At 51.0% G+C, this 21,596-nt stretch overlaps 3 protein-coding genes across 6 annotated transcripts; 2 read left to right on the top strand and 1 right to left on the bottom strand.

The window, feature by feature from the left end:
* Positions 1-231: 231 nt before the first annotated feature.
* On the top strand, positions 232-14,408 carry npepps (aminopeptidase puromycin sensitive). The gene is made up of 23 exons (XM_086120872.1): positions 232-579; positions 2,854-2,938; positions 3,034-3,111; positions 3,765-3,886; positions 4,044-4,151; positions 4,234-4,434; positions 4,963-5,059; positions 5,153-5,186; positions 6,592-6,706; positions 6,784-6,948; positions 7,032-7,136; positions 7,224-7,284; positions 7,804-7,913; positions 8,012-8,075; positions 9,780-9,919; positions 9,983-10,117; positions 10,194-10,413; positions 10,621-10,763; positions 11,188-11,244; positions 11,321-11,428; positions 11,551-11,706; positions 13,647-13,694; positions 13,788-14,408. The coding sequence occupies exons 1-23, from the start codon at positions 295-297 to the stop codon at positions 13,932-13,934; spliced, it is 2,784 nt and encodes a 927-aa protein (XP_085976998.1). The 5' UTR covers positions 232-294; the 3' UTR covers positions 13,935-14,408.
* A 158-nt stretch (positions 14,409-14,566) lies between these two features.
* c9h6orf120 (chromosome 9 C6orf120 homolog) lies at positions 14,567-18,826 on the top strand. Of its 4 annotated transcripts, XM_086120875.1 has the most exons (4): positions 14,567-15,496; positions 16,414-16,526; positions 16,638-16,781; positions 17,723-18,826. In XM_086120875.1, exon 4 carries the CDS (start codon positions 17,793-17,795, stop codon positions 18,324-18,326), a length of 534 nt encoding a protein of 177 aa, XP_085977001.1. In that variant the 5' UTR covers positions 14,567-15,496; positions 16,414-16,526; positions 16,638-16,781; positions 17,723-17,792; the 3' UTR covers positions 18,327-18,826. The 4 variants fall into 4 exon arrangements, with proteins under 4 accessions (XP_085977001.1, XP_085977000.1, XP_085977003.1 ...); XM_086120874.1 differs by lacking the exon at positions 16,638-16,781; XM_086120877.1 differs by lacking the exons at positions 14,567-15,496; positions 16,414-16,526; positions 16,638-16,781 and adding an exon at positions 16,790-17,002.
* A 273-nt stretch (positions 18,827-19,099) lies between these two features.
* Positions 19,100-21,361, bottom strand: mrpl21 (mitochondrial ribosomal protein L21). The gene is made up of 2 exons (XM_086119680.1): positions 20,743-21,361; positions 19,100-20,166 (listed from the first exon to the last, which is right to left on the bottom strand). Exons 1-2 carry the CDS (start codon positions 21,019-21,021, stop codon positions 19,870-19,872), a joined length of 576 nt encoding a protein of 191 aa, XP_085975806.1. The 5' UTR covers positions 21,022-21,361; the 3' UTR covers positions 19,100-19,869.
* Between the last annotated feature and the right edge of the window lie 235 nt (positions 21,362-21,596).

A 21,596-nucleotide genomic window follows, 5' to 3' on the forward strand; every position in this document is an offset into this window, starting at 1 on the left:
TTGCTGGATTTTAGTGGACAGACGATGACAGAAACCCTTCGGTGTCTCTGCATGTCACGAAGAATCGTCTCAATTGTGTCGCCCCCCGCAGAAATGTCAGCGCATCGATTGCGATTCTGTGGAGTTCGGGAATGGCAGACGAGGCGGGCGTGTTGTGAGGGAGGGTGGGCGGGGTGTGTCGCGGAGGGTGGGATGGGAGTATTCCGGCCGACGCTTCCGATTGGGACCTCGGAAATTTCGCCCGTGACGGGAGGAGACTCCTTGCGAGCCGAGAGACAGACAAGCTTCCGGTTGATGTCGCTCCTCCTGAGCCGCACGCTCGCGCAGTCCTCTCTGCTGGTGCAAAGACTCGGCGGCCGACGAGCGCCCGGTGTCCTCCCTCGTGCACCAATAAAAGTCCGACAACTCGTTGCAGATATTCCGACGGTGAGAACGACCGCTCAGTGTTCAGCAGCCATGGCCAAAAGGAGGCCCTTCGAGCGGCTACCCACGGATGTGTACCCCGTCAACTACGGACTCTGTCTGCAGCCCGACCTGGTCAACTTCACGTTCGGCGGCAAGCTGCAGGCGATGGTGGAGGTACGTGCGACGCAAACCGTGACACAACGCGCCCGCCCGCCTGCCCGCCTGCCTGCCTGCCTGCCCGTCTGCCTGTCTGTCTGTCACTCACTCACTCTTGAGCTTGTTTTTTTTTTTTTGACCTTATGTAATATGTCAGTCACTTGGCCATTAGCTCGCGCGTCGTAGCCTAACAAGCACTCGCTAAATGGAAGAAATGTGGTGACTTAGTGTTTTTTCCACTAAACCATCACTAACATTTTATGTTATTGTTCTAGCAATTGTTGTACAGTTTGTGTCTGGACGCCCAATCGGTCAAGACTTGCACTCTCATGTTAGCTTAGCGGTTAGCTGTTAGCGTGCTAGCTAACAGCGCTTGTCAGTGCGTTTAATTATTGTTATTATTTTTATTTTGCCTCCGCGGTGAAGTCCTTTTCATCACAGTTGCTTGACCGCTAAACACTTCCTTGCGGTAGTGGTGATAATAATTGGTCATAATAATTAGTCGTAGTAGGTCAGTGAGTAGTTGCGAGGTGGCTTGTGTTTGGTAAGGCCCGATACACACGTACGTACGTACGTACGTACGTACGTACATAAACACACGCACACACACAAATATTTTTCTTAAGAGGTTATTTATCTGCGACAGACACCCCCCCCACACACACACAGACACAAGATTAAAAAAAAAACCCTCCCCCAAAAAACTACGTTTAACATTTTTTGTTGTGTGTGTGGGGGGGGGGGGGTGTACCCTGGTGTACCCCGATAATTTCACACATGAAAAGATTCAGTCCCATCACCGGTCTGGAATCCAGTCCTCCAAAACAGAAATATTGCATAATCTAACAAAACTAAAGGATGAAGAATCACGGAGGTATTGGGACTATATTAAAAAAAAAAAACGTCCAGAAACCCCCCCAACTTTGGGAAAGCAAAAGTGTCAGTGGGAAAATTATTTTTCTGCTGTGCTTTTATTTTACAGGCTACCGAATATGTTGAGCCAATGTTTCCCGAGTTTTTCAAAAGCGTTGTAGAATGGGGGAAAATATTTCTTGTCGTCCTGTGAACCTACCTAATGCAAAATACAACATGATGCAGGACACTTTTTTCCCACCCTCTTCCTTGTTCCACACTTACTCGGTTCTGTGCTCGCGTCACAATCTGCCAAGTCATGACCTCACACACACAAACCTTGGCAATGTTCGTAGACTCCAATCCACCTTTCCTGGAGTGGTTGACAGTTTTTGTTTCCTCATCGAAACAATGACAAGCCCCCGTAGCATACCAAAATGCCTTGCGCAGCCAGGTAACCATTATTGGTGGCCCGTAACAGGTATAGAAAGTGGACTGGCGCCAACGGTCGCCATGTAAACAAAACCGCGCAGAAGTTGCACCCAGAATTCACGCAGAGGCTCTCAGGACGGAGGAATAAAATGGGTGGAGGTGTACGTTGACTGTAGCCGTTCACGTAGCCTGGCAGGAACCAGAGACGCCGATCGGCTGGGACTGGTGGCGCCGCCGTGTCACCAACCGTCAACATCAACAACGGCGCCCGCTGTGAGCGCAGCGTGCGGAGAGATGCTTGGAATCCCACCCGTTCACTGTGTGCGTGCGTGTGTCCGTCCAGCGCGGCCGCTGCATGCGCCACGTGCTAAATGCACACACTGACTCACAAGCGCATGATGTTTAACATGCGGTGTAGTGTATGAAGTGCTGCCTCCACCGGGGAAAATGGAATCCATGGTGACTTTTCTTTTTTTTTTTTTTAAAGATGAGCTTCTCCCTTGGTTGTCACGGTAACCAAAAGCAGCACACGGGTCATAATGGAGACGATGCGACTGCCAGATTCATTTCGGAGACGCAACAATTGCGTGCCGAGCGTCGGGTGATTCTCGCGCTTCGGGGTGCACGCCGCAGATGTGTTCTCAGCCCAATAGCGATCGATACTCGCCCGTCCCGAAAGCCGCTCCCGTCTTTCGGGCTCAAACGTCAAACGTGCAGCAGAGAATGTCCTCGGAGCGAACAAGATTTTATTTGCCCCGATGATTGATTGGCAAATGCTGACACGGCAACCCGTCACGGATTTTTCGTAAGCTGCAAAATACCGGCCGATTGGATCGGTCGAAGTTGAACGTGGCTGTTCCGTTTCCCGCTTGAGAGGTGGGCCGGTCGTCCACGTGCGACTGTTTGAATGCACGACATTCAAAGAAATCCCCTTTTGAGTCAAACGCCGACTCTTTAAAGAGTCGTACGAGTGCGAACTTTGGATCTTTTTGTGTCTCGCACGTGCAGGTGACGCAAGCCACCAATCAGATTGTGATGAACTGCGCCGACATCGACATCATCACAGCCTCCTTCGCGCCTCAGGGAGGAGACGGTGAGTCTGATTTGTACAGCCCCCACCCCCTGTCCTCCCAGCATCCCGGTTGATCACATGACACCATCGCTCTTGTTTGAATGTATTGTTCTCAGAAATTGACGCCACTGGATTCAACTATCAAAACGAGGACGAGAAGGTGACCTTGTCCTTTCCTTGCGCTCTGAAGAAAGGTGAGAAGGACAAGAGCGCCAAAAGGATGCTCGTTTGACAAAGTCGGTAACCCCCGATGGCCGGGGGCTCTGCAGCATTTAAGCTGCTTTGTTGATATTTTGGATTGGAGGTGTTTTTGTATTTGAATTTTTATGGGTTAATTATTTTTTCGTTAATCAGTTGCGTCGGGATGAATAATAACCAATATCGTTTGTTTGATACGGCAGTAAATTTGTGATGATCTCAGTAAAGATCGTGCTTTGACAAGGAGACGACCCCCCCACCCCCCAAAACAATCTCAAGAGGAAGCTCTTACTTTCACGATTCCGTAAAGGAGAAAAAAAAGACGTATCACATTCGTGGGAGTTGCAAGTTGGTATCGAGAAGACGTTAAAGCAAATCCCAGGAACTAAAAGCAAAACTTGTTTTGAATAATGTCATGATAGTTCATTTTTCAGGAGGCAAAGTGGAGGAGGAGGGGGGGGGGGGTTATATTCAAAAGCCCAAATTTGAAGGCCCAACCTTCGTGACCAAATGTACAGAGTAAAAATGTCATCTTGAATTTGGCTTTTTGAAGCTTTTTGTTGTTCTTCAAAAAATGCGCAAATAGAGACAGGAAGCGGCGTTTGAATACCCTTCGACCTGTCACTCATGTCACTTTTCACTCCGGAAGGTTCTGGTGTGCTGAAGATCAAGTTTGCGGGCGAGCTGAATGACAAAATGAAAGGTTTCTACAGAAGTAAATACACCAACACCGCAGGAGAGACCTGCTACGCTGCCGTCACACAATTCGAGGTGAGCCGGCGATGCGGGACGGTGACACCAGATGCCGGATAGACGTCTGACGTCCAGTGCGTGCAGTAGCTCGGCGACCGATTGCAGCCATTGACTTTCTGACGTCGAACTCATCTGCGCTCCCTTTCTGTTTGTCTGCCCCCCCGCCTCCGCGCAGGCCACGGACGCCCGCCGAGCGTTCCCCTGCTGGGACGAGCCGTCCATCAAAGCCACCTTTGACATCACGCTGATCGTCCCCAAGGACCGCGTCGCTTTGTCAAACATGGTACGCCGTCGCTCGCGCCCCCGCGGCGCTCGTCGTGCCGTCGCGCATCGCCGCATCCACGCCGCCTCCGCTCGGCCTCCAGAACGTCGTCGAGCGCCAGCCGTACCCGAGCGAGGAAGACCTGGTGGAGATCACGTTTGGCACCACGCCCGTCATGTCCACCTACCTGGTGGCCTTTGTCATCGGCGAGTTCGACTTTGTGGAGAGTCAGTCGTCGGACGGCGTGCTGGTGCGCGTCTACACGCCGGTGGGGAAGGCTGAGCAGGGTCGCTTTGCGCTGGAGGTGAGCCCGCCCCCATCTCGCAGTTCCGCTTCTACTATTGGGCGGGGCGGGGAGATTTGCTTTATTTCTCCTGATACCAAACAAGCTTTGAAAGCGTTTTTTCACCTTCAACAGAAGTTCAGTGAACTCATTCGGTAGCGGCCAAGTCTGAAAAGACTTGGACTAAAAACGTCTTTGGGAGCGAACGGGTTGTTAACCTTGCGTCTTACGCAAACAATTTAAAATGAGTTCCGCTCATATTGTCATTTTTTGTTTTCAGGGATGAAAGGCGTCTTTCGCTTATTCTTAAAAGAACCCCCCCCCCCCCCCCACCTCCCCCAAATGCTTGGTCAACGTAGCGACGAGGTGGCTCATTTGGCAATACCGACTCCCTGATTCGCAGCCGTGTTGTTGGTGTAAGCATTCGGGGGATGTACTTTGGTCCCGAGCAGTAAACTTTGACTCAATCAATCGAGTCGATGACCGGCGCCCGCCGCGCAGAAACGACTTTTGCGAGCCCCTGATTTGAATGTCCCCGCGTGTGTGCAGGTGGCAACAAAGACGTTACCTTTCTACAAAGACTACTTCAGTGTTCCTTATCCGTTGCCGAAGATTGATCTCATCGCCATTGCCGACTTTGCTGCCGGTGAGTACATTGCGCGAGCACGCACGCAAGACTTGGTGAGAAATGACATTTCACCCCCCCCCCCCCCCCCCCCCCACCCATCCCTGCCTTCAGGTGCCATGGAAAACTGGGGCCTTGTTACTTACAGGTATGTCACCTTTGCCGCTGGCGCATCGCATCGTTTGGATCCAAAAATGTCATCCCAGTCCTACAGAAACACAACCGATGTGATCTTGGTCGAGGGACATGCCGTTTCATCGCTGGCAAATATCGCAACGAAATTTGAAACGCTGCATCGTGTCCGGCCGAGTGGCCTTTTTAAGGGGAACTCCAAAATTGCGAATCTGCTCTCTGCCAATTTGCTTTGAGATCCGAATCAGAATTGCGGAGGACTTGCAATGATCATTTTCCAGTTTGAGCCCAGCGAGTCCCGGGGGCAGAAAAGTCAAAGTCCCATGATGCATTTCCAGAGTCCCAAATTTCAAATTTGAAATGGTCTACTTCTTCAACGTGACACGACTCGGCAATCGTCCGCTTTCGCCAATCTCGTCTCGCGAGATCAAGACAACAATGGCGGCGATTGTCAAACTGCGATCGTTACTGGGAAAAAAGATTTACCGCATAGTTTTTTTATTTTTGACCGAGAAATTTCCTTGCGTCCCAAAAACGCACATTATTTGGAACTTTGCGTCTGGCGGGAAAATTCTGCGTCTAGGACGCGGGACGCAGAGGGAACCGGATGGCTGGGCTTGGCTTTCCCTTTAAATCCGAGTTGCTGAAAGGCTCGCGCCATGACCTTCGTCTTGTCGACTCATGGTTAAATTAGGTTGAAGGCTTCTCTCTTTTTTTTTTTTAAGGGGGCGGAGAGGAAAACCTTTTTCCCTGGCTGACGCTTTCAGCTGTTGCTTCAGCCTTCATCTGACACTTTTTATACACAACGGGTTGTGCTGGCAAACGTGTCACCCGGAGAAGTTCGAGATCAAACTTTGGAGCCCACATAAGGGGTCCAAAGTTTCACTGAGCCCCAGAAACATCTCGCCCCCTCGGAGCTGTCAAATCGTGCACAGACGGGAGCATATTTGCCACGGATGCCATTTGGTTTTTTTTTTTTTTTTTTTTTTGTCATGGATATATTGACCTCATCGGCAAATGTTTGCGTGGGATCAATCGATCGCCCCGCTTTGCGAAAGCAATTTCCGTCGCACTGCACCGTGCGCGGGCCGGACACTGACCTGAAAAATGACATTTGCGTATATTCTCCGTACCGTCCCCGATACGGCGAACGGTCCGGCCTTTCTCTTCATCGACATGTTCGACTCAAATTGAATCGTTCTCCACTTTTGAATGATCCAAACGGTCTGTCTCATTTGCTCGATGGGCGCGCAATTTAGAAAGGAAGACTCCCAAAATATTCGTCGCCGTCGGGAAGCGAGATCCGGTTTGCGCGAAGGCGGCTCAAACGGCGCCTTCCTTCCAAAAGGAAAAAAAATCCGAACGGGCGGATCGGAGCCGAGAGAGCTCAAGCGAGAGCGCGCGTGCTTGCGTTTGTCCAGGGAGACGGCGCTGCTCATCGACCCCAAGAACTCCTGCTCGTCTTCCCGGCAGTGGGTGGCGCTGGTGGTGGGTCACGAGCTGGCCCACCAGTGGTTTGGAAACTTGGTCACCATGGTAACCGAGCCCTCTCCGCGCAGATGAAGAAAATGCCGGAAACGGCCGCTCAAGCCCGCGCGTGCCTTTGCCTCTAGGAGTGGTGGACCCACCTGTGGCTCAATGAGGGCTTTGCGTCGTGGATCGAGTACCTGTGCGTGGACCACTGCTTCCCGGAGTACGACATCTGGACGCAGTTCGTGTCGGCCGACTACACGCGGGCTCTGGACCTGGACGCGCTGGACAGCAGCCATCCCATCGAGGTGGGGCGGCGCTCCGGCCGCCGGGCGCCGCGCTGTCGCGCGGCGGCGGTGACGGCCCGCTTCTCCTCTTCTGCCTCCCCCAGGTCAACGTGGGCCATCCGTCCGAAGTGGACGAAATCTTTGACGCCATCTCTTACAGCAAAGGCGCCTCGGTCATCCGAATGTTGCACGACTACATTGGAGACCAGGTAGTCCGATAACCGAAAGCGCCTCGCGCGCATCTCTCGCTCGCTCACTTCAAGAAACGACAACAACTTTTCCTTGCTTCCCCGTAGGACTTTAGGAAAGGAATGAACGCCTATTTGTTGAAGTTCCAGCACAAAAATGCCTCGACAGGTATGACGGATGACCGGCTTTCCAGATTTGCAGCATGTTTTCGGTGGGGGGGGGGGTTGTTGTTTGTTTTTTTTCCCTCAATCTTAGAAAATAGTTGTCGAAAATGTTGACAAATTCTTCCAAGTAGTGCAGGCGGCTTTCAGCCTCAGCCGTCATGTTGGGTGAAAATGTCAAAAGAATATATACTGTATATATTTTTTCCCTGAGATGAAAATGGCTCCCACTTCATCATCATTTTTAGTTGGAATTTAAAAAAAAAGAAAAAGTCTGCCGAGCAGCATGTCAGTCGCGTGAGATGCCAGCAGAGAGCATCGCATTGCAAAAGAACCTCAACTCAACAAAGGGCGCTTCTTAAAAGCGTTCAAGCGTCAAATGTTGAGAAAATGCTCGGTCTTGTCGTGTGTCGTCGCGGGTGTGCCGTCGCGAGGCGTCGTCGTCGCTTTTCTCAATAAGAGGCGCAGCATGCGCACCTCAGTGAAACAATGCCAGTTGTGGGGCTTTTTTTTTTTTGCTCTCCAGAGGACCTGTGGGAATGTTTGGAGCAAGCTAGCGGCAAACCCATCGCCACGGTGATGAACTCGTGGACCAAACAGATGGGCTTCCCCATTATCGCAGTCAAACAGGAGCAGGTTGGTCTGTCTTTGCCACCCCGTAAACCCAAAAAAACCCCAGACAAAACAAAACCCCGAGGGACTTGCTTGTGACCCCTCGTTTGTTTCCTTCAAAGCACGGTGACGACCGCGTCCTCAATATCTCTCAGGAGAAGTTCTGCGCGAGCGGACCGCAGAATGGCAAGTGTTGTTGTTGTTGTTGTTGTTTTCCGCCAACACGCAAATGTGTCATTCTTCTTCCCGTCCATCTTTTTCAATCGGATTGCTTTCCGATTTTGCAAGCTTGTCACGTTCATTTTCTTGGCATGTCGCGAGGCAGCCGAGGACGAGAACTCGGGTAGACCGACGACACTCTCGGATTGCGTTCTTCTCGGCCTCACCGTTCATCGCGACCCGACACGTCCGCGTGAAAAATTTGTGGGCCGTTTTCCCATTCGGCGAACTTTTTGGCCATTTTTCCACCGAATAGCAGCGAGGAGGAGATGAAGACGGAAAAATCCTCGGATTGACTTTGTGATTTCAAACTCCGTCCTTTGATGGGCATTCCAAGTCATCCTGCAGAAGACGCATCTCGCCATTGAACGAGTAAAAGTGGGGGAAGAATTCTACAATGGGGCAGATTTAGATATATATACATGATATCATTTATTTTTTTTCTATAGCACTGTAACAAGAGACATGAACTCCCAAACCAAAACATCAAGATAAGATAAGAAAACCTTTATTTGTCTCTCAACGGCGAAATTCCCAATTTACAGCAGCAAAAATTATGAAGTATCTACCGTATTTTCCGCACAAGAAGGCGCACTGGATTATTAGACGCATCTTCAATGAATGGCCTAGTTTCAAATTTTTTTCAGATATCGGACACACTGTTCTGACAAGACGCAGTGTACAATGCATCCACTAGATGGAGCGACGCTCCTTCCGTACGACTCGAGAGGCGTTCACGTCCGCTTCCGAAAAAACGTAAATTAACGATTACTTCAGTGAAACTAGGAAAATTAAAACGAATGCATCAAAACAGAAAATCAAGTGAGGAAATGACAAAATAATTTTGATAGCCCCCCCCCCCCCCCCCACCCGCCCTTGGAATTTCCTTGAGCGTAGCTCCAACAGAACGATCAGATGTCAGTATGGACTGTCTCAGAAGTGTTGGTTATTTATTTCTTTGTTGTGTATTCACAAACGAGGAAATCACAAAAATTAATGCTGTAGCACGGCTACAGCATTTATTTTCTGATTTCCTCGCTTGATTTTCTGAGTCCAGGTTTTCAGGTCAGGTCTGTCTATTCAGTAGCCCGACAGCAGTCGGCGGGAACGAGCGGCGGTCCCTCTCCTCGTTGCGGGGCGGGTGTATCGATCTCTCGCTGAAGGAGCTGCCCAGTGCTGTCAGGGCGGGCCTGAAGGGGGTGGGAGGGTCTGTTAGCTTGGTTAGCATCCTCCTATTGCCCACCTCCTCCAGAGTGTCCCGGGAGCGGCTCGGGACAGAGTCGGCCCTCTTGACCGGTCGGTTCAGTCCCTCTCCGTCCCGGACGGAGATGCTGCCTGACCGGCGGACTATGTCGTCATGAATGAACGCAAACAAGCCAAAGCTCCGAAGTGCAAAAACTTATTCTGCAAGGCCCCCAAAAATTGAATGCGCTCGTTCTGCTTCCATTTCATACTTTTTTTTTTCCCCATTTGTGTGTATGGAAAGCAAAGGGTAGTATAGATACACGCACTTTAAAGTTTTTTTTTTTTTTTCGTTTTTAAACTCGTTCACTCCCAAAGACGTTTCGAAACGTCTTTTCAGACTTGCTCCAGAATTGGCTGTTACTGAATGAGTTTTAAACCCCCTAGCATGATTCTGAGCAGCGTTTTGCGTGGCCTCGGCTTTCCCAGGTGAGAATTGTTCCTACTGGATGGTACCCATCGGCATCTGTACCAGCAAGGACCCCACCTGCAGCAAACTCCAGGTTCTACTGGACAAACCCCAGACCAGCGTCACCCTGCCAGGCGTCAGCCCCGAGCAGTGGGTCAAGGTAAGCGCGTCGGCCCGGCCGACCTTGGCCCGGCCGGCTCTGACCCGCCGCCCGCTTCCCCAGATCAATCCCGGCACGGTGGGTTTCTACCGCATCCAGTACAGCTCGGCCATGCTGCAGAGCCTGCTGCCCGCCATCAGAGACCTCAGCCTGCTGCCGGTGGACCGCCTCAGCCTTCAGAACGACCTCTTCTCCCTGGTGAGAGCGACTCGCGCGGCGCGGCTCCCGGGCGCCGGGCCCCTCCTCGCCTTCTAACGAAGGTGTCGCGGCAAAGGCCCGCGCGGGTGCGATCAGCACGGTGGAGGTGCTGCGTCTGATGGAGGCCTTCGTCAACGAGCCCAACTACACGGTGTGGAGCGACCTCAGCTGCAACCTGGGGGTCCTGTCTTCGCTGCTGTCCCACGCCGACTTCCACGAGGACATCCAGGAGTTCATCCGAGACCTTTTCACGCCCATCGGCCTCCGCCTGGGCTGGGACTGCAAGGCCGGAGAAGGTGAGGCCACGCGGGCGGCTCCGCGTCGGCCAACCCCGAATCGGCGCCGGTTTTTCCCCATGCCGAGTCCCCCCCCCCCCCCTCCCCCCCCCATGAATGTCTTGCGTCCGCGTGCATTTGGGCACCTCCCCCTTTTCGTTTTCTACCGAATGCACTTCCTTCAAAAGACGTTCGTCGAGGCCAAGCGCGTTGTGTTGTCCCTCGCAGGCCATCTGGACGCCTTGCTGAGGGGCCTGGTTCTCGGCAAGTTGGGCAAGGCGGGACACAAACCCACCTTGGAGGAGGCCCGGCGGAGATTCAAGGAGCACGTGGACGGCAAACACGTTCTGCCGGCGGACCTCAGGAGCCCGGTAAAGCGCTGGCGCGGTATACCCGCGCCTGCCTCGAACGCGCGCGCGGCCTCGTCGGGAGCCCCCGGAGACTCGCCCAAATGAAAAATTGCGAGAGAGAGGGAGACGCCGTATCAATCAAAGTGGGCCAGCTTTGCGCTAACGTGCGAGCTGGCGGTGGACGGAAATTAGCCTCCATGTTCACGGTTCTTGGGACGCGCGAGAGAACTGGACTTGAAGATTGTCCACCCGAGCTCCAAAATGTCGAACCGCATTTCTCCGATACGAGTGCGCTAGCGCAATGCGACTCGTCGGAGATGGGCCGAGAGAAACCAGCGCCGCCGCGGGTCAATGGGGAGTCCGCCGCGAGGGCGCCGCGGTAAGCCCGCGTCCATTCGGACCGGCCCGCCGACAGATGTGAAGTGCGCCGCTGTTTTCGTTTCAGGTGTATTTAACGGTGCTGAAGCACGGCGACGGCGGCACGTTAGACACCATGCTCAGGGTAAGGCGGGCTCCGCCCTGGATTTATTTGGCCGCTCTCGCCGCCGTTTTGATTTGGTTCCGCCTTCCCGCGGCAGCTTCACAAGCAGGCGGACATGCAGGAAGAAAAGAATCGCATCGAGCGAGTGCTCGGCGCCATCTCGGCGCCGGAGCTCATCCAGAGGGTGCTCGCCTTCGCCCTCTCGGTAAGCCCCAGCCCTTTCCGACGGCCTGCGGGGGAGGGCGGCCGTGTGTGTGCGGTATTTTTCTTTTTTCCCGCGCGCTCGCCCGCTAACGTGCGTCCCGCGCGCTTCGGTTTTGCCTTCAGGAAGAGGTGCGTCCTCAGGACACGGTGTCGGTGATCGGCGGCGTGGCCGGCAGCAGCAAACAAGGCCGCAAAGCCGCCTGGAAGTTTGTGAAGGACAACTGGGAGGAGCTTCACAACCGCTACCAGGGCGGCTTCCTTTTGTCGCGCCTCATCAAGGTCCTTATCGCAACCGGGCGCCCATCGGCGGCAAAATGTTGAATTTTGACACTTGGCGCCGCTCTGTCATCGAGGTCGCGCGAACTAAGCTCAGCGGGGGATGGAGCCTTTTGCGTTCCCCGCTCCCTCTCTTTGGAATGAACCCACCCGGCCACCCATTTTTCAAACTCGTCCTCTTTTATTCTTTGACTTTTGACTCTGGATGAGACTCCATTTTGAGTTGAACGCATTTTGTGCTTCCTACTGTCCTTATTAACTCACTCTTCATTCCACAAGACGTAAAATTAGGCCCCGCCTACCAATGACGTATTTGTACGTCTAAGTCTTTTTTTTTTGCGCCCGAGAGAGGAGGGGGGTCTGATGCAGTCTGTGAATGAGAATAAGCCGTTTGCATTGTAAATCATGTCAAAAAGCGATCAGTAGGTGGCAGTGGTGCCTCACGCGCTTGAAACGCACGCTTTTACAAAAAGCTCTTTCTCCGTTTTTTTTGCCCAGGAATCGCCATTTTCATGAAACTTAGCCATTTTTTTTTCTGCCTAAAAACTGCATGTTGATGTCACATTAGAACCAAATATTCTGTGGGACTTGCAAGATCAGTCAAAAGGGGTGTTCACACGGCAAGATTTGCTCCGGTGCTACGCCGGGGCTGCCCCAGTAGAGCGTTCACACGTGCAAATTAGCTCCGGCGTAGCCCCGGAAAAAACAGCTTACACCGGAGCAAATTTGATCCACCTCAGGGAGGTGGTTTAAAAATTTGCTCCGGAGCAAATGCTCGTTTGCGAGGGGGGAGTAGCCTTGCTACGCATGAGAAGAGTTGACCACGTACGGCGAGAATGCGTTGCTTTCGTGCTCTGTCGGACTTCCGTCATGTGTTTGTTTAACAACGACACAAGAAATGGCTGGTAACAGTAGCAAGCACCTCTTGGCTTATGCCATCTCAACTAAAACAGGCGGCGGGGGGGGGGACAGTCCCCAGACGTCACCTTTCCTTTTGTAGGAGACTGGACTGTCTCGGAGTTGTTTGTGTAGTTTGTTCCTTTGTTGTGTGTTCACAACCCCCCGCCCCCATAGGATTTAGTTTGTGATTTCCTCTCTTGATTTTTCTGTTTGGCGCATCCCATTTTCCTTTTCCGAGTGTCATTGAAGTCATCGTTGGTTTACGTTTTCGGGGCAGTCAGTCTCAGGGCAGAAGGCACGGAGACCGAGAAGGAGAAGGACGCGCCTGTCCAGTAGTCGCTCGAGTTGTGTCGAAGTTTTAAAAAGAACCAACACGACGGCTCATTTGTTTTCTGTCGTTTTGCTCCGCTGCAGAAACTGCCGCGCGAACGCAAGTGGGGCTGCGCCGACGCTGCGCCGGCGCTGACACGCTCAGCGGCTTTGTACGTGTGAACGCTCCACGCGATTTGCTGCGGTGCAAAATATATCGCAACAAAATACATCGGTGCAGCGCCGGAGCAAATGTGTGCCGTGTGAACACCCCTAATATCCAGTCAAACGCTGGGATTGAGGGGGTTGCTCCGGTGAAAATGGCTGCGATTGCATGAGTTCATTTTGTGTTTTATTATTTGTTGTATGATTTCTTTTTTTGCTCGACGTACAGCACTTTGTAGACGGCGGCGGTTGTTTTCAAGTACTCGAGAAATACACTTGAGTAAAAGCCGTTTGGCGTCAGCTTTTATTGGTCAACATTTAAAACAAAAAAATGAAATCGGGGACCTGAACGTGGAAAGTAAGTCCAAGCATCTAAATGAGCGACGGTTGAGCCGCGCGCTTGACCTTTTCCAGTGGTATCTACGATATGCGTGGTTATGTTGCGCAGCTCCAGCCGAACGTGGACCTTTTGCCGGATATCGAGGACGCCAAATAAATGCTCAAATGGCTTTGAGGCTGTTCGGCGTTGACTTTTGGCATTCACGGTTGTCTCCCTGTCATCCCTCCAGCTGACAGTGGACGGCTTCGCCATCGACAAAATGGCCACAGAAGTCAAGGTTGGGAGCGCCTGCTGTTCCCCCACCCCACCCCCTCGGTCCGCCCTGCGGTGCCAGCCTAACGTCTGCCGTCTCCCCCCCCCCCCCCCGCAGAGTTTCTTCGAGAGTCACCCGACGCCGGCGGTGGAGCGCACGGTGCTGCAGTGCTGCGAGAACATCCTGCTCAACGCCGCCTGGCTCAAGCGTGACGCCGACGACATCCACCAGTATCTGATGCAGCGCAAGGCGCCCCCCATTTGAGCGTGTCTCCCCCCCCCCCCCCCTCCATCCCTCCCATTTCCATTTCCCCCCGCTACTTTCTTCCAGACCCCAACCCCGCCCGCTCCATCTTCCTCGGGCGGTAGAAAACGGAACGCGGGCGCTCATTTTCTCTCCAGACGCTGAACACCGCCAAGCCAAGAATCTCAGAGACTACAAACGACCGCGACGTCATTTGCACCTGGACTGACAGGGATGCTTGTTTTTAGCCACGCCCCCCGCCACCCCCCCCCCCCCACCCCACCATCTTCCAAAGCCACCAAGACTTGTCGTCAACACCCTCGCCCGCCTCCAGACAACTGTGAAGCCCTTTTTATCGTGCGCGACTCACTCGGCGTTATTGGCAAAGTGTGTTGAAAAGGCACCGGCGATAACGCGCCCGAGTTTTTACGTCATCAAATCAGTGCAGTCAATCAATAATAGTCAGGCTAATAATATGAATTCATAACAAACCAATCACGTGTCAGAATCTTGATTTGGTCTTGAATAGAACAATTTTTTTGGAGGGCTGGGGGGCTTTTTCCTTTTCAATTTCATGCCACACAAAATGCAGTAGTATGATGGGGGGAAAAAAATCCACATTTTTCATAAATACATGACATAATACTCAGCATAGTTAGACCCAAATACGGAAATAGATTTGAAAAAGAAATACAGTACTTTGTGAAATGAAACCTGAAAAGTCTTACGAAAAAGTATTTAACGCAAAAAAAATCACCCAAATAAAAGTATGAATGGATGAAAATGCAAACGTTAGGTTCTTGATTTGGTGTTAGAGGGGAAAAATGAGGGGGGTGGAAAAGCCAAATGAATGGGTCAAAAGAATAATGACGGATAATAATTGAAAATACTCAAATGTGCATTTCCTGCGATTGGCCGGCAACCAATTCAGACCCTAATGAGGATAAAGCGCTTCGGAAAATGAATGAGTGAACGAATGAAATGTGCATTTTGCCGTTGCATAAGTCAATTTGATGAAAACTACAAATACAATTTTTAAATGAGTTTTTAAAATAATTCACTAAAATACTAAAAAAAAAAAAGAAGTAAAATCTCAACCAAAGAGACAAATGTGAAACGACACAATTTTGACCAATTTGAAAGAAATGCCCGGGCGAGAACATACAAGCAAATTCAAACAAAGTCTCGGGAGAAAAAAAAATATTGGCCCGAAAAAATGCTACCAAATAAAATACAAATCGAAGATGAAAAGAAAAAAGAATATTTGGAGACATGACAAAATGCTTGTCTTGGACGGGGAAGAAAACTTTGAAGTGTGTTTCTGTTCTAATACGTGAAATATGACTTCATATATAGGAATAACCCTTTATTTTCTCCTAATTCCCAACATTTCTGGAGGATTCTCCTCTTTTTCTGCTTTCTCAATTTTTCTTGCTACCTTTCTATGTGTCTTTGATTGATGGACAGGTCAGCCGCCATTGAGAGGGAACGCCCGCATCCTCCGTTTTGACACCTTTTGTTTGGATTGAGCGCCGCCGTTGGCCGGAAGCGGGACATCAGCGGAGTTTGCGCTGGCCCACCAAGTATGTGACAGGAACTTCCCCCCCCCTTTTTTTCACTTGATGATGACGTCCTGATTCTGCTATGACTCTTGGAGTGAGAGGTGAAGATACTCCGGTGACTTTTTTTTGGTTGCTTTTGTTTCCTCCGGAAGCCTTAAATTGGTCGACTGCTTTGCGGTAAACGGGATGAATGAAAGGAAGGAAAAAGAAAGGTGATGATTCAGACTTGTGATGGAAGTACTGGAATATCAAATTGACCGATGTGCTTTTGGAGACACGAAGTCATCCAGACCCCCGGACATCATTAATATTTATTAGTTTTTTTGGGAGGTTATTTTTTGTTTCAAATATGATCGGCGTTCAATAAAGTGAAAGGATGATACGACGTGGCTTCATTTGTGCACGTGTGTGCGTGTAACCGATTAGAAAAGCCACGTGCACGCAAATCAAGTGCTGTAAAATTCACATCGACTGCTCTTTGGGTCGTTCATTTCGGTGGCTAGGAGTAGGGATGCGAAATTCGACGAATTTTTGAGAGGTGAAAAGGAAAACGTCCCATACACTTAGGGCGACTGCTCAAGTCAACTTGGGCTCTATGAAAGAACTTTATGCCCTTGCCTAATTTCATGGACGTCACCTCGTAAAAAAAATAAACAACGTATATTGATGCTTGAATATGATGAATGGCCACCAAATTACTCCCTGTAAATGGGAACGTATTTTCAAAATCCGTTCAAATTCCCACGGTCAGTTTAATTCTCATCGAAGCACGTCATGTTCGATTACATTAATAATCAAAACCAGGCTGTTATTGTCGTGTAATGTTGATAATGTACAGGCGATTTGGACAGAAATTCCAGGTGAATCGGATTTCAGTCCAAGTCAAATAACTTGCACTTCCCTTTTTTTGTTGTGTTTGGTTGTTTCTTGGGCTGTAGGGGGCGCCGTTGCGGTTTTTTTCGTGGCGGCGGTGATGCGGTGAAGAAGAGCAACTTTGCCGAGCAGGTTGTTGTGCGCAAGAAGAAACAAATGAGGAGCAACTGTCAGCCGCGTAAGTGAACAGAGAAGCGTGTTGGAAAAAAAACAATGTCGTTAATAAGTGACGTGTCTTTCTCTCCCCCGCCCTCTTCTCGCGTGTCTATGGTTTGGTGGCGTTTTGCAGTCGTTTCCACGCTCGACTTGAGCGAAATGTGAACTCGTCGCTACTTGGCGCGGCTAACTGCTAAGTAGCTAACTAAGGCCAACAAATCCAGTTTTGTCTCCGCAAGCAAAACTCATCGGGAGCGTTGATCAAGTGTGCGTTTCGGTACGAAAACAAATTATTGTTTGCGAGAACATGGCAAACGCTGTCAAAACTGTCCTCGGCATGCAGTCCGCAAGTCGGCGTGAGACCTCTCCATTCGGATTCACACAAATGACCGTAAATATATTTAATAACGCTTCGAGTCTTAAAAGTAGGACTTTCACGAGATGAGTATCGGGAAAGTTATGATTCGTCGCCAATTTCTGGACAAAGTGTTCATGAAGGTACGTGTGTAATTTTGGAAAGATGAAGTCATTGACACTCGACCTCCTCCCTTCGCGGGGTACAGGGACCAAAATCCACTTTTGACAACACAAAGTGTTCCAAAAACGCTGATAAATAAATTGTAGGTCTGACCTTTTTTTTTATTGAATCGGTTTATATATGTTTGTTTATCCGATTTTCGAAAGACTGCTGCAGTAATCCCAAATCTCGCGGTTAATGGGGACCAAAACCACCCGCGAGAAACGAAAATCCCCGAGGTCGTGACCCCTCAGACCCTCCCCTCGTATAGGTACATGTACATGTGTACGAGTATAAAAAATATAAGGCCAAATTTAATGGTATACATGCATGTAGAAGTAACATTTGTAGTAATTAGCATTAGCTAACAAAGCCTCCTTTGACCGTTGTGATGTTCTCTCAGTGAATGAATGAATGTAGTACAGTACAGCAAAATACCAGATGCCACCAACATAAGATAAGAAAACCTTTATTAGTCTCGTAATGGCGAAATTCCCAATTCACAGCAGCAAAGTTATGAAAGGAAGAAGTAGAAGAACAAAACAAAAACGGTGAGCGGGTGAGTTTATTTTTTCCCCGGCGAAACGTACAAAACTCGGCGAACGTGCAAATGGCAAGCAGAACGTCAGCCCCGTCAAGAGGCAGCTTGAAAACGGGCGCCGTTGCCCGGCCGTGGAAAGTGACGTGATGCGATTGTGCAGGTGCGCCCGAGGCGGCGTCCAGCACGTGACGTCCCTGCCGACCGACCGACAGCCGCTCGCGCCCGTCGTAATGACGCCGCCTCGCTTCGCCGCCGTCGTCGTCCTGCTGCTGCTGCGCTGCCCGCCGTGCCGGCCGGAGGACGCCGATTGGGTCCTGCTCCACGTGGTGCGGGGCCAGGTGGGCGCCGGCAACTACAGCTACCTGCGGCTCAACCACGACGGCGCCGTGGTCCTGCAGATGTCGAGCGTGACGGGCGATGCCGACCTGTACGTGTCGGACGCCACGCTGAGGCCCAGTTTCGACGCCTACAAGCTGCAGTCGGCCACCTGCGGGCGCGACGCCGTGGTCGTGCCCGCCGAGTTCGCGCGGCCCGTGGGCGTCGCCGTCTACGGCCACCCGTCGCACCGCCGCAGCGACTTTGAGATGAGGGTCTATCGCGACCCCGTCGCTCCGTCGGACCCCTTTGCCGCCGGCGCCCCGGCCGATGACGCCCGCAAAACGGAGGCGGACGCCGCCGACCGCCGAGACTTTGATGACGAGGACTCCATGTTCTGGACCAATCTCATCAGACTTATAGAAATCATTGTGGAAATTCTCTTTTGAGACCAGTCGCGCGGTCCGGTCCCGCCCGAGTGGGCGCATCGGAGACGAGCCACACACCAAAAACCAGGCGCAACGCAAAATCCCCACAAAACCTACGGAAAATGCACTCGCGCAAAGCGTTTGAAACAACAACTGGAGGCCCAATCGCATAGCCCATCCCTCACGCTTTCGCTTCCTTTCCGCTCGCTCGTTTCATCTCTCGTTTTCTTCTGCACGTCTGCGTCAGGATGCCAAAGTTGCCCATCAGTCGCTAGTGTGTCCAGCGACTCTGTCTCAGATTTAAACGTAGAGAGAGAGAGAAAGGGGGGGGGGTGAGTCTGTTGTGATGCGCAAGCGGAAGAAGAACGTCAATGTCGCACAAACGTGAAGGCGTGATGTCGATGTCACGGTCAGGTTGGGCGCCGCCTGTTAACACGTTAGTGCCCTGATGGCGTCACGTCTACCTGGGCTCGCTTTGGCCCTTTTCCGAAGGACCTTTTCTTCAATAAAATTAAAAAACACTTGTGGTCGATTTTCTTTTATTTTTTGGGCAGATTCCACATCTGCCCTAGTCTTTTCTTTCGCACGTTAGTTTTTTTTTTTTTATCATATTAGCTCTTTAACAAATGCTTTTAAAACTCATTCAGTACCAGCCAATTCTGGACCAAGTCTGAAAAGACGTTTGAAAACGTCTTTGGGAGTGAATGAGTTAATGAACAATTAATCTGTTGAATGGCGTCAGGTAAGTAACCTTATAAAAAAATATCTTGAGAGAAAGGAACCCACAAGTTGAATTCTAAGAGACGGAATGAACTTTATTCAGTTCTTACAGCACTAGTAATGTGTTTTCCCATGACTTCCTCCAACTCTCGCGTGACAATTGTGCGCACTGCATGTTATTAGTGGGGCTAATAGTTGCACTAGTTGACGTCAGGTGGCACGTAGTGCCAATAGGGCTGTACAAAATGTTAACGAGTAGCATGCGGTTGTCAACAAGTATATGCCTCACTCATATCACCTGGTCCTTCCACAAGTGCGCACTCAAGTCATACGCTCGTGATATTCGGACGGGTGTGCTGAATAGTCCACGCAGGAGTAAAAGCTTGTCGCGAGCAAGGCATTTCAGGGCTCTAGTAGAACAAAAAACCTGTGCCCGAGTTGACAGAGGCATGCTGGAAGTACTACCGGTGCAGTGCTAGAATTAGGTCACGAGTCACATGCGGTTGTCATCGAGGGTCAACTTCTCTAGTAACATGCAGTCGTTGCACTCGTGCGCTGAATAGTCCACGTCATAGTAGCGTGCTCTTTTGTCTTCACGGGTAAGTCATTTGAGGGCAGGACTAGAGCTACTGGTGAGGCAAAATTGTACACACGTTGACACCTGCACACTACTAGTACAACGAGCAAAGCATTTGTGGACTAGTAGACCTGATTAGCGTCCATAGTAGCACACACTCCACAGTTTTGTCTCGCCACGAACTTGAGAATGCCGGTCCACTAGAACGCCGAGTTGTCACACAGCAGCGGGGGTGGGGGGTGGGGGGGGATTGGGGGCGGTCGCTTGTCACGTGAGCGCCGGCGCCAGCCGCACACTGTTGATTCTGAGCACGGTCTGCGGCTGCACGATGATTTTCTTGCGCTGGAAGCGGTGGCGCTTCCAGAAGCGCATGTGCACTTTGGGCCACGACTGCGTCTTCTCCAGCACGGTGGCTTCCACGCGCACCAGCTCCTTGGCCAGCAGCGGCCGGCCCACCAGGGTGAAGTGGCGCGCCCCCACCAGCAGCACCTTCTCCAGACGCAGGCGATCGCCGCACGCCGCCTCCACGTGGTTCTCCAGCAGGATCAGGTCCTCGTCTGTCACCTGCGGGACGGACCAAAGCCCGACGTCACTTGAGCAGAGCGCCGGAGTGGCCCGTACTTTTGTCTTCGAGAAGTCACCTCAACATAGTTCCTTGGAAACAAAATTACACAGGATAACACGGCACCACTTGCGCCTATATAATGCTCCCCAACTCACCTCAACATGGATCTTTGGCAGAACATTCAATTTCTTCGAATCGTTCCTCTGCACCCACATCCCACAAAATAGTGACGAGTTCTGCTTTTGTCGAAAAGAAATTCCTGAACTCACCTCACCATAGTTCCTTGGCACCAAAGATTGCAGCAAAGAACTGCTCTTATCAAAATAGTTCCTAGGGCACTAGAATGCCACTAGATGGTGGCACTCCTCAACTCACCTCAACATAGTTCTTTGGCACTAAGACAAAGCACTATTTTGCCTTGAACGAAACTTCAGAATTCACCTGAACGGGTTCCTAGGCACGAATATTTCCTGATCGTCTGACCTCTTCGCGATGACGGTAAACTTACTCGGAATTCAAAGATTTGTTCCACGAATTTTCTCATTTTGAATCTTTAGTATGTGTCCCCAAATCACCTTCCACTGGCGGCCAGCGAAGTGCACGACGGCGAAGAGGCGGCCGAAGTCGTCTTGCTCGATCAGACGGTTGACGGCGCTCGTCAGGGCGGCGTGCCGCCGCCGCTGCTCCTCCTCCGGCACCGGCCTAGTCTCCGGCCACGGAGGTCTGGACAGCGAGGTCAGAGGCACCAAGTGGCCACTAACGGAGCTCTGTGAGCAGGCGGCGGCGGGAGTAATGACCCGGGGTCCCGATGTCAACAGACGCCATGTCCTCCGCAGGGTCGCCATCAGCGCCATCTTTACCGGAAAGTGTGTCGACCGGAGATATTCTCCAAAAGAGGATTGGCGGGGGATGGCGATGTTCACCGTGTTCTTTTTGTGTCGGTGAAGTAAGTTAGTTATGTTTATAAATACATTCCCATTTATACTTTATCATCCATATAATATGGATCTGCCTGAGTTTGCGCTCCAAAAGTGTTTGGTTGTGTTTTGCCCAAATGCCTTCTGTCGTAAATGCGCCGCAAATCGATCGCACCTGTCGCTCAAGTTGGTTAGACGTATGCTCACAAAAAATAAAAATTAAAAAAAACAGTCAACTTCGCCAAATAAGGTGCCACAAACGCCTAAATACCATTTAATTGACATATAATATTAACTAGTCTCACAAAAAAAAGGATGTCATTAGTGGAATCGGAAAGCCTTTTGTTGACTGTCTTCGGGGCAGAATCGGATCTCTGTCCATAAATTGGTTGAAACTGCGCATGCGTCGCCCACACTCGTCCGAACGAGCGGCGACGTTCACCGTGTTTCAAATGGATTGGTGAATTAACATTGCTAACTTCCCAATCTATGTGAAAGATACATTATCCGTA

The sequence above is a fragment of the Hippocampus guttulatus genome, chromosome 9, assembly GCF_054856545.1.
Source record: "Hippocampus guttulatus isolate MCC_2025c chromosome 9, RoL_Hgut_1.0, whole genome shotgun sequence".
Taxonomy (NCBI): Eukaryota; Metazoa; Chordata; class Actinopteri; order Syngnathiformes; family Syngnathidae; genus Hippocampus; species Hippocampus guttulatus.